Source organism: Sus scrofa, chromosome 5 (genome assembly GCF_000003025.6).
Source record: "Sus scrofa isolate TJ Tabasco breed Duroc chromosome 5, Sscrofa11.1, whole genome shotgun sequence".
NCBI classification, from domain to species: Eukaryota; Metazoa; Chordata; class Mammalia; order Artiodactyla; family Suidae; genus Sus; species Sus scrofa.
The window spans coordinates 189,366-204,478 of record NC_010447.5 but is presented as its reverse complement, the minus strand read 5'-3'; the positions used below and the strand labels follow the sequence as shown (position 1 = coordinate 204,478).

Sequence of the window (15,113 nt, the reverse complement as noted above, 5' to 3'; positions counted from 1 at the left end):
AGGATGAGAGTCTCAAAGCAGCCCCAGCCCCAGCCCCAGCCCCAGCCCCTGCCCCAGCCCCAGCCCCTGCCCCAGCCCCTGCCCCAGCCCCAGCCCCAGCCCCTGCCCCTGCCCCAGCCCCTGCCCCAGCCCCTGCCCCTGCCCCAGCCCCTGCCCCAGCCCCAGCCCCAGCCCCAGCCCCTGCCCCAGCCCCTGCCCCTGCCCCAGCCCCAGCCCCAGCCCCTGCCCCAGCCCCAGCCCCAGCCCCAGCCCCTGCCCCAGCCCCAGCCCCCGCCCCTGCCCCAGCCCCAGCCCCAGCCCCAGCCCCAGCCCCTGCCCCTGCCCCTGCCCCAGCCCCAGCCCCAGCCCCTGCCCCAGCCCCAGCCCCAGCTCCAGCCCCAGCGCTAGACCTTACCCTAGCTGCAGCCACAGCCACGGCCCCAGTGCCTGCTAGTGGGTCAAGGCTTGCATCTCAGGAGCCTAGTGTGGTTCTCGGCAAGGACGATCAGGAGGGGCCGCTCCCCACTAGTTGGGGAAACCTTATTTCAATGGTTCTTAGGAGTCACCCCTTCCCCAGGCAAGAGAGGCCCCAAGGGAGAGCCCCAAGGGCAGCTCTGGGAAGCAGCACTTCCAGGGCCTCTGAGGACAGAAGGGCTGGCTCTCCCCCTGAAGAGGCTGTCCCCAACTGTGAGGACAGGCGCGGCTCAGCCAGACTGTTCACAGGGGCAGACGCAGGGGCCCTGGCTGAGGCCGGAGGTCACTCACAGCAGAGCAGCACTGAGGCCAGTGAGGCTCCCGTCACAGGCCCTCCATCAGGCCCCAAAGGGGTCAGAACTGAGGAAGAACATCCAGCCTCACTGCCACCTGCAGCTGCAGTGCCCGGGGCCCTCTCTCGGCCTCCCGAGCAGACCCGGTCTGCATCCTCCTCCCCAGCCAGGCGGGGCTCACTGCCGGTCCCCCGGCCACGGAAACGCAGCATGTGTGAAATAGCCCAGAGCGCTGAGCGGGAGGTCAGCCGGGTGGCCCCAGGGCAGCACCAAGGACAGGCGCCTGGGGAGAGGCCCAGCCCTGCAGGCAGTGGGGCTGCCCTCACAGAGAAGCAGAAGGAGGCCCGAAAACTCATGGTGTTTCTGCAGAGGCCGGGGGCCTGGGGGGGCGTGGAGGGGCCCCGGAAGCTCAGGTCCCCTGCACGGGAGCTGGCCTCAGCAGTGGCCCTGCCGCCATGGGGGCTGGACCTGGGCAGCTGTCTGGATGTACTGGCCTTCGCCCAGCAGCACGGGGAGCCCAGGCTGGCCCAGGAGATCTATGCCCTGATGAGCGACAACCTGCTCCACGTGCTGGGAGACCCGAGCCTCTACCGGCAGCTGAGTGGGGCTGATCGGGAGCGCATCCTGAGCCTTCGGACTGGCCGGGGCCAGGCGGTGCTGGGGGTCCTCGTGCTGCCCAGCCTCTACCAGGTGAGCCGCTCGGGGCTCACGAGGGACCCTGGTGGGGCGGGGGCTCCCGGGGTGGGGCCAGGGCCCCTGCCTCCCTGCCCCTCCCTGCATGTGCTCCACCCCGGGGAGAACACATGGCAGCCCCTGACCCAGGTGCCTCAGGAGGTCCCGCTTCGGGGCTGTGGCCTCTGCACCCTGCACAACTACCTGTTCCTGGCGGGCGGCATCCGTGGATCTGGCGCCAAGGCCGTCTGCTCCAACGAGGTCTTCTGTTACAACCCTCTGACCAACATCTGGAGCCAGGTGCGGCCTATGCTGCAGGCCCGCGCCCAGCTCAAACTGGTGGCGCTGGACGGGCTGCTCTATGCCATCGGGGGCGAGTGCCTGTACAGCATGGAGCGCTACGACCCACGCACAGACGCCTGGACCTCCCGCGCGCCCCTCCCTGCAGGCAGCTTCCCTGTGGCTCACGAGGCTGTGGCCTGCCAGGGGGACATCTATGTCACTGGGGGCCACCTCTTCTACCGCCTGCTCCGGTACAGCCCCGAGAAGGACGTGTGGGACGAGTGCCCCTACAGTGCCAGCCATCGGCGGTCCAGCGACATGGTGGCCCTGGGGGGCTTCCTGTACCGCTTCGACCTACTGCGGGGTGTGGGCGCTGCAGTCATGCGCTACAACACGGTCACCGGCTCCTGGAGCCGCGCTGCCTCCCTGCCCCTGCCGGACCCTGCCCCGCTCCGCTGCGCCGTGCTGGGCAACACCATTTACTGCCTCAACCACCGGGTCACGGCCACCTTCACGGTCTCCGAGGGGACTGCCCAGTTCCAGGCCAAGGAACTACAGCCTTTCCCCCTGGGGGCCAAAGGGGTCCTCTGCCCGTTCACCCTGACCCTGCCCGCTGCGGACCCACTGCAGACTGCCCTCTGAGCGGCCTCTAGAGCAGCAGGGGCTTCAGCGCTGCTCCCCAGGGCGACCCTGGGTGGCGTCTGAGGGCAGGCGGGGCACAGCGAGAGGACCTTTCCACTGTCTTTCCTTTTTCTGTTCTAATGAGCCTCTGACTCCCCCGCCGCCCCACCCCCGAGCCCTCTCCTGCACGTGGCACTTGGTTGCTGGATGTCCCTGCCCGGTTTCTTACTCCCGCCAAACCCAAGCTGCGTCTTGCCTTCAGGACTTAATTCCGTTCCTGGTCACCCAACAGCTCAGCTGGCTCACACACCCCTCCAGGCAGAGACCTCCCTCCCAGCACCACCCCATGGCCTGGGAGGTCTCTGCCCGGGGTGGGGGTGTCCCTGGGTTCTCAGAGCCTGTGACGTCCTCGGGGACCAGGACTTGGCTCACGGAGGAGCTCGGCCACGGCCAAGTGGAGGAGGGAGACAGCTGGGGGCACATTCGTGCTTCCTTGGTCCAACCCTGAGGCTACTGGCCAGGCGAGGAAGCTTCAAGGGGGTCGGAAGTGGTGGGGGGAGACAGGGAGCAAAGGAGGCCCCAGGAAAATCATCCTTCCTCTGGGACTTTCTGCCTGTCCGGAGGCCTCCGGACAGGGCAGAGAGGCCTGGCCGGGCTCTCCCAAGGAAGAGCTCCGAAGCCCTCTTTTGTCTGACCTGCCTCAAGGGCCTAGAACCCTTGTCTGTGAGAGCGCCCTGCTGGCGGTGGCCCCTGCCCAGACCCCAGCCCAGGCCGGCCAGGACCACTCAGCTCATACCCCTCTCCAGCCTTGCGGGGTCTCCCACCTGCTCAGCCCCTCCAGAAGCCCGCCCCCTTCCCTGGGGGTGGCCTGGGCTTTGCCTTCGCTCTGCCCCTTGTGCCTGGATGAGAGACCTTACATCGCTTTTCTTGAGAACGTCAGGGCACACGCCTGAGCACCCAGCAAGGCCCAGGTGCACAGGGAACAATGTTCTCCTCACCCACTCTGTAAGTGACTGTGGGAAGGCCAGCAAATCTGCCCGAATACGGCTCCTTGTCCCCCCGCCACCCGACCTGGTTTGCCCCCATGTAGCTTCTTGCTGGCTGCTGCTTCTAAGTTTGGCTCCTTCGGCCCCAAGTACCTTTCCTTCATCAAGAGCCTCTGCGTCGCGCCCTTGTCGTGTGCCGTTCACAGGTGTGATGCGCAGCTGAGCGGGGCAGAAGGGGCCCTCAGGTTGTGCATGAAAATACATTTATTGAGAAACAAGCTGTGGGCCCGGGCCACGTGCTGGAGTTGCTGTGACGCTGCCGCGCGGGTGCGTGTGGGCGGCGGGGTGGCGCCTACTGCGTGCGCTTGGTCTCGCTGAGCAGCTCCTGCCAGTTCTTCTCCATCTCCTCCTTGCAGTTGAGGAAGGCATCCTCCAGGCGCCGCATGGACTCCGCCAGCGTGGGGTTGGTGCGGGTCACCACCATGTCGTAGGCCAGCCACGTGGCCTGCACTGCAACAGCCAGAGAGGCCCCGCTCAGGCCAGCGGGCGGCGGCTCTGGGGCCTCGACCCAGGGGCAGGGGGTGGGCTGGGCGCCTCCTCCTGCCACGGCCAGCATGCTGGGGACGGACCCGCTGAGTGGCCCAGGTACTCTAAGGAGAGAAAGCTGGTGGGCCGTGTGTCAAGGGCTCATAAAAATCCCCATTGAAACTCCTCTCTACACAGAGCAGTAATGAAACTTCCCGAATTTCACACAAGTCTCAATTTCTGGATGCATCAGCCTGTGACACCAAAAGCTTGGAGGCCAGTCTGACGTGGGATCTTAGGAAAAATGAGAGTAGACCAAAGTCCTTACCTGTCTGCAGTTCACAGCTCGTGGGTGTGGGGTGACCCCCAAGAAGCCACAATGCCCACCCGAGCTCACACATGCAGGTAGGGCTGGCCCTTCCCGAAGGCCTGAGCCTCAGGTTACCTCAGGCTACCTGGCCTGGGCTGCCTGCCCCCCTCTACCTGGGCACCTCTTGGCTTTCACTCAGGCCAGTCCAGGGTTCCTCCTTCTGGAAGGTTTGCCGCGTTCCCCTTTAGGGGTCCTTCGGCGCTCACCGCTGTACTGACCACCCTTCTGGCTTTGAGAACAACTTGAGGGCAGCGTCCCCTGGGCCTGTAGGGGAACAGGTGCTTCCTGCACAAATCCAGCGCCCGTGCAGAGACGCCATCTCCACCCCACTCCCTCTGCAGCACCTGCCCCCACTGGTGTGGTTCTTCCCTTCAGAACTAGGAAGAACGGGGTTGCCTCTCTGTGCGGTAAATGCATTCCCTTAGACCCTCTGGCTGGGCTAAAAAAATACTGGATACTTGGGAAAACTATGTCCTTAAGGAAATGAGCCAAAGGAGAGATACACAGATGGACTAACAACAAGTGCACACATATGTCCACACACAACCGACGTCAGCAGACGGGCAGACACGAAGTTTTGAACAAAGTGGCATCTGGGGAGTTCCCATCATGGCTTTGTGGTTAACAAACCCGACCAGCATCCATAAGGATGCGGGTTCTATCCCTGGCCTCGCTTAAGAATCAGCATTGCTGTGGGCTGTGGTGTAGCTGAAGATGTGGCTTGGATCCCACATTGCTGTGGCTGTGGAGCAGGCCGGCAGCTGCAGCTCCAGTTCAACCCCTAGCCTGGGGACCTCCGTAAGCCTCGGGTGCAGCTCTAAAAAGACAAAAAAAAAAAAAAAAAAAAAAGGCAAGAAAGTGGCATCTGTTTGGTTCGGGGAAAATTGTTAGAAAAGATACCTGCAGCACACCTGAGCAGTCAGAGGACACATGTGGCCAGCACGGGGACTCTCCAACTTTTGGAAGCATGAGAGTTACTTGGGACACTTGTTAAAAGGTAGACTGCTGGTCCCTCTCAGAACTCAAAGAAGTTCTTGTGTAGCTGGGAAAGGTGCTCAGGATCCTGCATCTTTTTTTTTTTTTTTTTTTTGTCTTTTGACTTTTTTAGGGCCACACCTGTGGCATATGGAGGTTCCCTGACTAGGGGTCTAATTGGAGCTGTAGTTGCCAGCCTATGACAGAGCCACAGCAACGCCAGATCCGAGCCGAGTCTGTGACCTACACCACAGCTCATGGCAATGCCGGATCCTTAACCCACTGAGCGAAGCCAGGGATCGAACCTGCAACCTCATGGTTCCTAGTTGAATTCGTTTCTGCTGTGCCATGATGGCAACTCCCAGATCCTGTATCTTAATAAGCATCTGGGTAATTCTGGTGCAGGAAAGCAGCAGACCACCACTCTAGACCCCCTGGACAGCAGGCGGGGCGTGGACCTGGGTTTGCTTCCCAGCTCTCCAATTAGCAGCCGGTGACCTGGAGTCGGTGACTTAGACTGACCAACCTCAGTGTCCCCTCATGTGAAGGAAAGGCAGCGTGCCGATCTCTCGGCTTGCTCTGAAAATGACGTGGATGATCTATGTAAACTGCCTCGCACATATTAGGTGCTCAAGGAAGGAGAAAATGTTACTATAACATAAATAATGCTAAAAAGACAAAAAAGAGTGGGGGTTCCCAGCATGGCTCAGCAGAAACGAATCCGACTAGGAACCATGAGGTTGAAGGTTCGATCCCTGGCCTTGCTCATTGGGTTAAGGATCTGGCATTGCCGTGAGCTGTGGTGTAGGTCACAGACGCAGCTCGGATCCCGCGTTGCTGTGGCTCTGGCGTAGGCTGGCGGCTACAGCTCCGATTCAACCCCTAGCCTGGGAACCTCCATATGCCAAGGGTGCAGCTCTAAAAAGACAAAAAAATAAAAATAAAAAAATTTAAAAATTTAAAAAAATAATAAAATAAATAATGGAGGTATTCAGGGCAAAGAACTAGGGTGGGTAAACAAACAAACAAGAGCAGCTCACGGCAATGAATCTCATAGAGGTCTACGTAGCCCCGGAATTCTAGCCCTGAGTGAGTTTCCTGAAGCCAAAATGGAGAAGGAAGAGGGCTCGGTTTTAAAACTTGGTGGCCATAAAATAAATACAAACCCATTGTTTCAGACACTTATCCTAAGGAAGAATTTTCCTACAGGTATGTTTTATGAGAGGTGTGTAATATAGTTGAAATGTCCTTGATAACATTCCTACTTTATTTATTTTATTTATTTATTTTGTCTTTTTGCCTTTTCCAGGGCTGCTCCCGCGGCATATGGAGGTTCCCAGGCTAGGGGCTGAATCGGAGCTGTAGCTGCTGGCCTACGCCAGAGCCACAGCAACGCGGGATCCGAGCTGCGTCTGCAACCTACACCACAGCTCACGGCAATGCCAGATCCTTAACTCAACGAGCAAGGCCAGGGATCGATCCTGCAACCTCATGGTTCCTAGTCGAATTCGTTAACCACTGAGCCACCACTGGAACTCCAACATCCCTGCTTTAAATACAAGGACATTCTTCTACGTCCATAGTTGTAATCGCTGGTAAAGCTGGCAGCACAGCACCAAAGCCCACTTCAGAAAAGGCAATTCAATGAGACGCCAAAACACTATGCCAAGTGTGTAGCTCTCCTGTGATGTGACCCAAGGGGAGACAAAATAGAATACATTGAATAGAAAGGACTCAGAATCATCAGAAAATCCTTCAGAAACATGTCTCCTGAGTTTTTCATTCCTTCCGTACTTATTCAGCCCCTGCTCTGTGCTAGCATTTTGCTAGGGCACCCCGAGTATTCAGCAGTCTGCTACAGGGCAGATGCACCCCTGCCCTCACGAGTGCCCATGCTCCTGCAGTGGGGAAAGAGAGAACAAATACACAAGACGGTTACAGATTGGGAGGGGTGCCGGGAAGGAAACGAGCAGTACGCGTGGAGACAGAGACATGGGGTAGGAGGAGTCTATTTTGGACCAGGTGCTGGGGGCAGCGCTCTCGTGGGCTGTTGGAAAGGCCTGCTCAGTAGCATAATCTCTGGAGGGGCCTGAACAGCAGATGCTCTGAGAGGCTGACTGGGACTTGCTCCACACACTGGGCAGGGCCGGGTCCTCACGCAGAAACGGTCAAGATGTGCAGCTAGATGCAGGGTCAGTAAAGAATGAGGACAAGGGTTTCCAAAAATCTGTGTAGGACCAGGGAGGACTACCTAGGGATGCAGTAAGTGGATTTATTTTGACAGAGTAAGAGGCAGAAGCAGAGAACAAGGAATGATAATAAGGCCAGTTGAGCCAGGAACTAAAGGGATGAAGACAGGCTCGGAGTTTACAGCCCCCAGGCTAATTCACATGATTGGTAAAATAGAAGAACCAACATTTAAAGAGGTAAATGGTGAAGTTTAAATCTTTAAATCTCAGGCTCCAGATGGTTTTACAGATGGGTTCCACCAAACTTTGAAAGAAGAGTTAATTCTTATCTAATATAAATGATTTCAGAAATTAGAAAAAAGGAAGGCTGATAAACTTGACTGTATCCACTGGGGCAACTTTTTAAAGAAAAGCGTTTCAGAGAAGCATCCCATTTATACCGCAGAAAATTTGAATAGAGATAAGCAAAAAATGAAAACATAAATTTCCCTAAGCTGGCTTATTTTAAAACCAAAGATTACATGAAAAATTATAGGTCTGTCTCACATGAAAATAAATGTAAAATCTTAAATATAATATGATCTAACCAAATCTAACAATGAGTTAAAATGATATGTTATGATCAAGTAGAGTTTGTAAAAAGAAATTCAAGGATAGTTGAGTATCAGAAAATTAATCAGCATAATTTAACACGTTAATAAAAGGGGGGACACAGGAATATCTCAGTTAATGTAAAAAAAAAGCAGTTAATGAATTTTAATACCTATTTGTGATTTTAGAAAATCGAAACCCTAACAAACTGGGAATAGGAGACATTTCAATCTAGTCAAAGTGACACACCAAAACTTAGAGCAAACATGACGCTTAGTGGAGAAACTATGGATAAATTCCTTTAGGAATCAAACAAGGATGCCTCTAATAATGTTACCGGTATTGAAGATGCTGGTAAATGGAAATTGAAAATTAAAAATAAATAAGATATGTAAAGTAAGAGATAAAACTATCAGTAGTTATAAATCAGAAAAGTGTATATGAAAGAACAAAATCCAATAGTCAAGTCAATCTGAAAAAAGTAAAAGCTAAAGGGGGGTGAATATGCCCTATTAGATCTCAAGACATTATATAAAGCCCTATTTTTTTTTTTTTTTTTTGCCCTTTGTCTTTTTAGGGCCACACCTGTGGCATATGGAGGTTCCCAGGCTATGGATCCAATTGGAGCCATTTCTGCTGGCCTATACCACAGCCACAGCAATGCGGGATCCGAGCCGCCTCTGCGACCTACACCACAGCTCAGGGCAACGCCGGATCCTTAACCCACTGAGCAAGACCAGGGATCAAACCCACAACCTCATGGTTCCTAGTCGGATTCGTTTCCCCTGCGCCACGACAGGAACTCCAAGCCCTATTTTTAAAAACAGTGTACCACAGACACACAGACCAATGGAAGAAGATAGCAAGCTCAGAGACAGACCTGAGTGTGTGTGGAATTTAGTGTGTGATAAAAGTAACACCAAAAGTCAACGAAAAAAGGACAGTATACTCTGGATAGATTGAAGACATAAATATGAAAGATGAAATAACATTTATAGGCGTTCCCGTCATAGGCTGGCAGCTACATCTCCGATATGACCCCTGGCCTGGGAACCTCCACATGCCTCAGGTGCAGCCCTAAAAAGCAAAAATAAATAAATGAATATAATTTTTATTCTTCTGCATAATCAATTTTCCCAGCTTACTTATTAAATAGTCCCTTCTTTCCTTCCCTGACCTGCCACGTCATGTGTGTTATGTATAAGACTTGGCGTCTGTGTCTGTGCGCAGTTTCTGGGCTCTGCTGTAATCTGCTGCTCAGCATGTCTACGTCTAATCCAGTATGCCACTGCCTTAATCATATAATTTCATAATAAACTTTGCTAATTGTAGGGCGAATCCCCTGTTCTTGTCTTCCTCAGAAGTATCTTAGCTATTTGGGCTCTTAAGTCTCCAGCAAATGTTTTAGAATTGACCTGTGAAGTTCCATGAAAAACCCTATTAGGATTTTCATTGGACCTAATTTTTTTTTTTTTTTTTTTTTTTTTTGGCTGTGCCCATGGCCTGCAGAATTTCCTGGGACAGGGATCAAACCCATGCCACAGCAGTGACAACACTGGATTCTTAACCCACTAGGCCACCAGGGAACTCATCATTAGAACTACTTGGAAGGCTTGGGTGGAATTTGGAGAGAATGAACACATTGATTATACTGCCGCCTTCCCCACCCCCCCCGCCCGCCGCCTTCTTTTTCCTGTTCCCTGCGGCATGTGAAAGTTTCTGGGCTAGGGATTGAACCTGTGCCACAGCAGCAACCCAAGTCACAGCTGCGACAACACTGGATCTTAACCTGCTGCATCACCAGGGAATTCCTGAAGCATAACTTTTAGTAGTTCCTTTAGAGCACGTCTATTTGTGACAAGTATTGTCAATTTTCATTCATTTGCAAATGGCTTTTGCTCTCATTATTGAAAGATGACTTTGCTGGACGCAGAATTCTGGGTCAACAGCCTTTTATAGTGACATTTAGATATCACTCCACTAACTCTTGAATTATGAAATGATTACGATAATTAAGCTAATTAACATTTTCATCACTTCACGATTACTTTTGGTTTGGTGAGAGCACTTAAGATTTACATTCACAGTACACTGCAAGTCTACAGCACAGTATTAGCTGTACAGTACGTCTCCAGAATGCATGCATTTGCATTTTTCGACCAACACCTTCCCATTTTTCCCCTGCTCCTCAGCCCTGGCAACCACCACTTTACTCTCTGCTTCTTTTCTCTCGTTCTTTCTTTTCTCTCTCTCTTTTTCTTTTTGGTCACCCCATAGCATATGGAGTCCCTGGGCCAGGATCTTCAACCCACTGTGCTGGGCCTGCATCAAACCTTCCTCCCGGCGATGCAGAGATGCCACCGATCCTGTTGCACCACAGCAGGAACTCCTTACTCTGCTTCTATGAGTTTGACTTTTCTTAGATCCCACACACGAGTGATATCATGCGATGTCTGTCTTTCTGGGCCTGGCTTATTTCACTTAGCAAGATGTCCTCCAGATTCAGCATCTATGCTGTCACAAATGACAGGATTTCTTTCTTTCTTAAGATTGAAGAACATTCTGCTGAGGTGTGGTAGGTGCGTGCATCACATTTTCTGTGTTCATTTGTCGGCAGACACATGGGCTTTTCCCACCATGGGTATCATGAATAAGTCTGTAGAGAATGTGGGAACGCAGGCCTCTGAGACACTCATTTCATTTCCTTCATTTCCTCGACATACACCCCGAAAGGAGTTGTTGGTCATACAGCAGTTCTACTTTTAATGTTTTGAGGAATCTCCATAGTCTTTTCCATAATGACTGCACCAGTACCATTTACACTGGCTCTGTAATTTTATACACACACACACACACATATATATATATTTTTTTTCTTTCTTTTTATGGCCTCACCTGCAGCACATGGAAGTTCCCGAGCTAGGGGGTTAAATCTGAGCTGCAGTAGCCGGCCTACGCCACAGTCACAGCAATGCCAGATCCAAGCCACATCTGCGACTTACGCCGTAGCTTTTGGCAAAGCGGGATCCTTAACCCACAGAGTGAGGCTAGGGATTGAAGATCGAACCTGCATCCTCACAGAAATTATGTTGGGTTCTTAACCTATTGAGCCATGATGGGAACTCCTGTAATTATATATTTAAAACTTTTTTTTTTCTTTTTAGGGCCATACCCGTGGCATATGGAAGTTCCCAGGCTTGGGGTCAGATCAAAGCTGCAGCTGCCAGATCCAAGCTGTGTCTGCAACCTACACCACAGCTCACGGCAATGCATGGAACCTGAATCCTCATGGATACTAGTCAGGTTCATTACCACTGAGCCATAATGGGAACTCCTAACAGTTAAAAAAAATTATAGTTGATTTACAACGTTCTGTCAATTTCTGCTGTATGGCAAAGCAACCCAGTTATACATATATATACATACATTCTTTTTCTCTATCATGTTCTATCACAAGTGATTGGATAGAATTCCCTGCCTACACGGAAGGATCTCGCTGCTCATCATTCTCAATGTAATAGTTTGCATCCACTAACCCCAGACTCCCAGTCCATCCCACTCTCTCCCCCTCGACAACCACAAGTTTGCTCTCCATGTCTGTGAGTTTGTTTCTTTACTACAAATAGGTTCATCTGCGCCATATTTTAGATTCTAGATATAAGTGATATCATATGGTGTTGTCTTTCTCTCTCTGACTTACTTCACTTAGTATGAGAATCTCTAGTTCCATCCATGTTGCTGCAAATGGCATTATTATTTTTTATGGCTGAGTAGTATTCCATTGTGTATATGTACCATGTCTTCTTAATCCATTTATTTGTTGATGGACATTTAGGTTGTTTCCATGTCTTGGCTATTGTGAACAGTGCTGCAAGTGATTATAGGTGTGCATGTATCTTTTTGAATGTAAGCTTTCTCTGGATATATGCCCAGGGTTGGGATTGCTGGATCATATGGTAGTTTTATATTTAGTTTTCTGAGGAACCTCCATACTGTTTTCCATAGTGGTTGTACCAATTTACATTCCCACTGACAGTGTAGGAGGGTTCCCTTTTCTCCACACCCTCTCTAGCATTTGTTATTTGTGGACTTATTAATGATGGCCATTCTGACCCGCGTGAGGTGGTACCTCATTGTAGCTTTGATTTGCATTCCTCTAATAATCAGTGATGTTGAACATTTTTTTCATATGCCCATTGGCCATCCACATGTCTTCTTTGGAGAAATGTCTGTTTAGGTCTTTCTGCCCATTTTTTGATTGGGTTGTTTTTCATTGTTGTTGTTGAGTTTTATGAGTTGTTTGTATATTTTGGAGATTAAGCCCTTGCCAGTTGCATCATCTGCAATTATTTTCTCCTGTTCCATAGGTTTCAGTTTTTTTTTTTTTAATGGTTTCCTTTGTAGTGCAAAAGCCTGTAAGTTTGGTTAGGTCCTGTTGGTTTATTTTTGTTTTTATTTCTACTGCCTCGGGAGATTGACCTAAGAAAACATTTACATGCTTGATGTCAGAAAAAAAAATTTTTTTTTTGGCTTTTTGGGGCCGCACCTGTGGCATATGGAGGTTCCAAGGCTAGGGGGTCTAATCGGAGCTACAGCTGCTGGCCTATGCCACAGCTCATGGCAATGCTGGATCCTTAACCCACTGAGCGAGGCCAGGGATCAAACCTGCCACCTCATGGTTCCTAGTTGGATTCATTTCTGCTGCACCATGATAGGAACTCCATGAGAATGTTTTGCCTTTGTTCTCTTTTAGGAATATCATGATGTCTTGTCTTATATTTGTCTTTAAGCCACTTTGAGTTTATTTTTGTGCGTGATGTGAGGGTGTGTTCTAGTTTCATTGATTTACATGCAGCTGTCCAGCTTTTCTAGTTCCACTTGCTGAAGAGACTAGTTTTTTTTCCCATTGTATACTCTTGCCTTCTTTGTTAAAGACTAACTGACTGTAGGTATCTGGGTTTATTTCTGGGCTCTCTATTCTGTTCCACTGGTCTGTATATCAGTTTTTTGTACCAGCACCGCACTGTCTTGATGACTGTAGCTTTGTAATATTGTCTGAGGTCTGGGAGAGTTATGCCTCCTGCTTGGTCTTTTTTGCTCAGGATTGCTTTGGCAATTCTGGGTCTTTTTTTTTTTTTGGTCTTTTTGCCATTTCTTTGGGCTGCTCCCGCGGCATATGGAGGTTCCCAGGCTAGGGGTTGAATCGGAGCTGTAGCTACTGGCCTACGCCAGAGCCACAGCAACGGGGGATCCGAGCCGCATCTGCAACCTACACCACAGCTCACGGCAACGCCGGATCGTTAACCCACTGAGCAAGGGCAGGGACTGAACCCGCAACCTCATGGTTCCTAGTCGGATTCGTTAACCACTGTGCCACGACGGGAACTCTTTTTTTTTTTTGGATTCTGGGTCTTTTATGGTTCCATCTACATTTTTGGGTTGTTTGTTCTAGTTCTGTGAAAAACATCATGGGTAATTTGATAGGGATTGCATGAAATCTGTAGATTTCTTTGGATAGTATGGCCATTTTTATGATATTAATTATTCCAATTCGGGAGTATGGGATATCTTTCCATTTCTTTGAATCCTCTTTAATTTCCTTGATTTATGTTTTTTAGTTCCCAGCATGTAAGTCTTTTTTTTTTTCTCTTTTTTTGCTCCTTATACCAAATTAGGTTCCACTTTTGGCTACCATATAGATTATTCAGTCTTAACATTCATCAAAATTTGTTGCAATTTTGTTTAGTTATTTTTCCTCTTCACACGATCATCAGCTTCGGGACTGGAGCTTCCCAATAGTATCTCTGTAGGACTGTACTGTGGGGCAAGGGAAATAACCAGACCTTTTGGGGACTACTAGACACTGGCTCTGAACAGACACTAATTTCTCTACACCCCAAACAGCACTACTAGCCAGTGGAGTGACCTAGCAGTCAGAGGAAGGGCTTTCTGGAGGGCAGGTTAACAATGGAGTTCTAGCTCAGGAACCCATTCAGCTCACAGAGGGTTTAGTAGGTTTTTTTTTGGGGGGGGTCACACCCGTGGCATGTGGAGGTTCCCAGGCTAGGGGTCGAATCAGAACTACAGCTGCCGGCCCAGGCCACAGCCACAGCCACGCAGAATCTGAGCCCCATCTGTGGCCTACACCACAGCTCACAGCAGTGCCGGATCCTTAACCCACTGAGCAAGGCCAGGGAACGAACCCGAACCCTCATGGTTCCTAGTTGGATTCATTTCCGCTGGTCCACAACAGGAACTCTGAGGGTCTCTGAACTCTGTGGTTTTCCCAGTTCCAGCATAACTGAGACGGATATTCTCAGCAACGGGAGAATCCCCACTTTTGTTCCCTAATCCACGGAGTGAGGGCTGTTTGGTAGGAAAGACCAAGTGGAAACCATGAGAACTGCCTCTGCCTATGAAAGCAGCAAACGAAAAGCAACAGTGCATTTCTGGAGGGACTGCAGAGGTTATCACCACCGTTAAGGCTTGAAGGATGCGGGGTAGTTCCCTAATTCCCACCGCATTCCCACTCAGTTTGCCTATCTGGCCTGTGCAGCAGGCGGTTTTAGAGACTCAATCAGGTGGTAACTCCAATTGTAGCGACTGCTTCAGAAGTGGGTTTGTTGCTTGAACAAATTCCTATATCCCCTGATACCCGGTATGCAGCCATAGATCTGACAAATGCTTTTTTCTCTGTGTCTGTTCGTAAACACCACCATCAGCAGTTTGCTTTCAGCTGGCAAAGCTAACGATTCATCTTCACTATCCTAATTCAGGAATATCAACTCTCCAGCTTCCGAGCTGCCTTCCCTTCCACAGGACATCAAGCTGTCCCATTGGAGTGATAGTGCGCTGATTGGACCTGGTGAGCAAAAGAAGCCAGACACAGGATTATGCTCTGCGATTACATTTGTATGAAATTCTAGGCAAGTATATCAGTTGTTGCCAGGTGCTGTGAAGGGAAGAGTGGAATTGACTGGGGAGGTGCAAAAACAGACATTTTGGAGTGATATAAATAATTTGCATTTTGATAACAATATTTGTTATACTGGTGTATACATTTTGCAAAACTCAGTGAACTGTACACTTAAAATGTGTTTATTTTAGGGAGTTCCCGTCGTGGCGCAGTGGTTAACAAATCTGACTAGGAACCATG

General features: G+C 50.6%; 2 protein-coding genes across 4 annotated transcripts in view; one reads left to right on the top strand and one right to left on the bottom strand.

Moving 5' to 3' along the window:
- KLHDC7B (kelch domain containing 7B) lies at window positions 528-2,342 on the top strand. The gene has a single exon (NM_001206381.1). The coding sequence runs from the start codon at window positions 528-530 to the stop codon at window positions 2,340-2,342; it is 1,815 nt and encodes a 604-aa protein (NP_001193310.1).
- Window positions 3,442-15,113, bottom strand: part of SYCE3 (synaptonemal complex central element protein 3) — a 32,130-nt gene continuing 20,458 nt past the window's right edge. The window contains exon 3 of one of the 3 annotated variants that reach the window (XM_021091052.1): window positions 3,442-3,817. In XM_021091052.1, coding sequence (XP_020946711.1) covers window positions 3,660-3,817 — 158 coding nt within the window. In that variant the 3' untranslated portion in view covers window positions 3,442-3,659. Of the gene's footprint in view, window positions 3,818-14,437; window positions 14,820-15,113 lie in introns of those variants that run through there. The other 2 variants (NM_001206362.1, XM_021091053.1) reach the window with 2 other exon arrangements.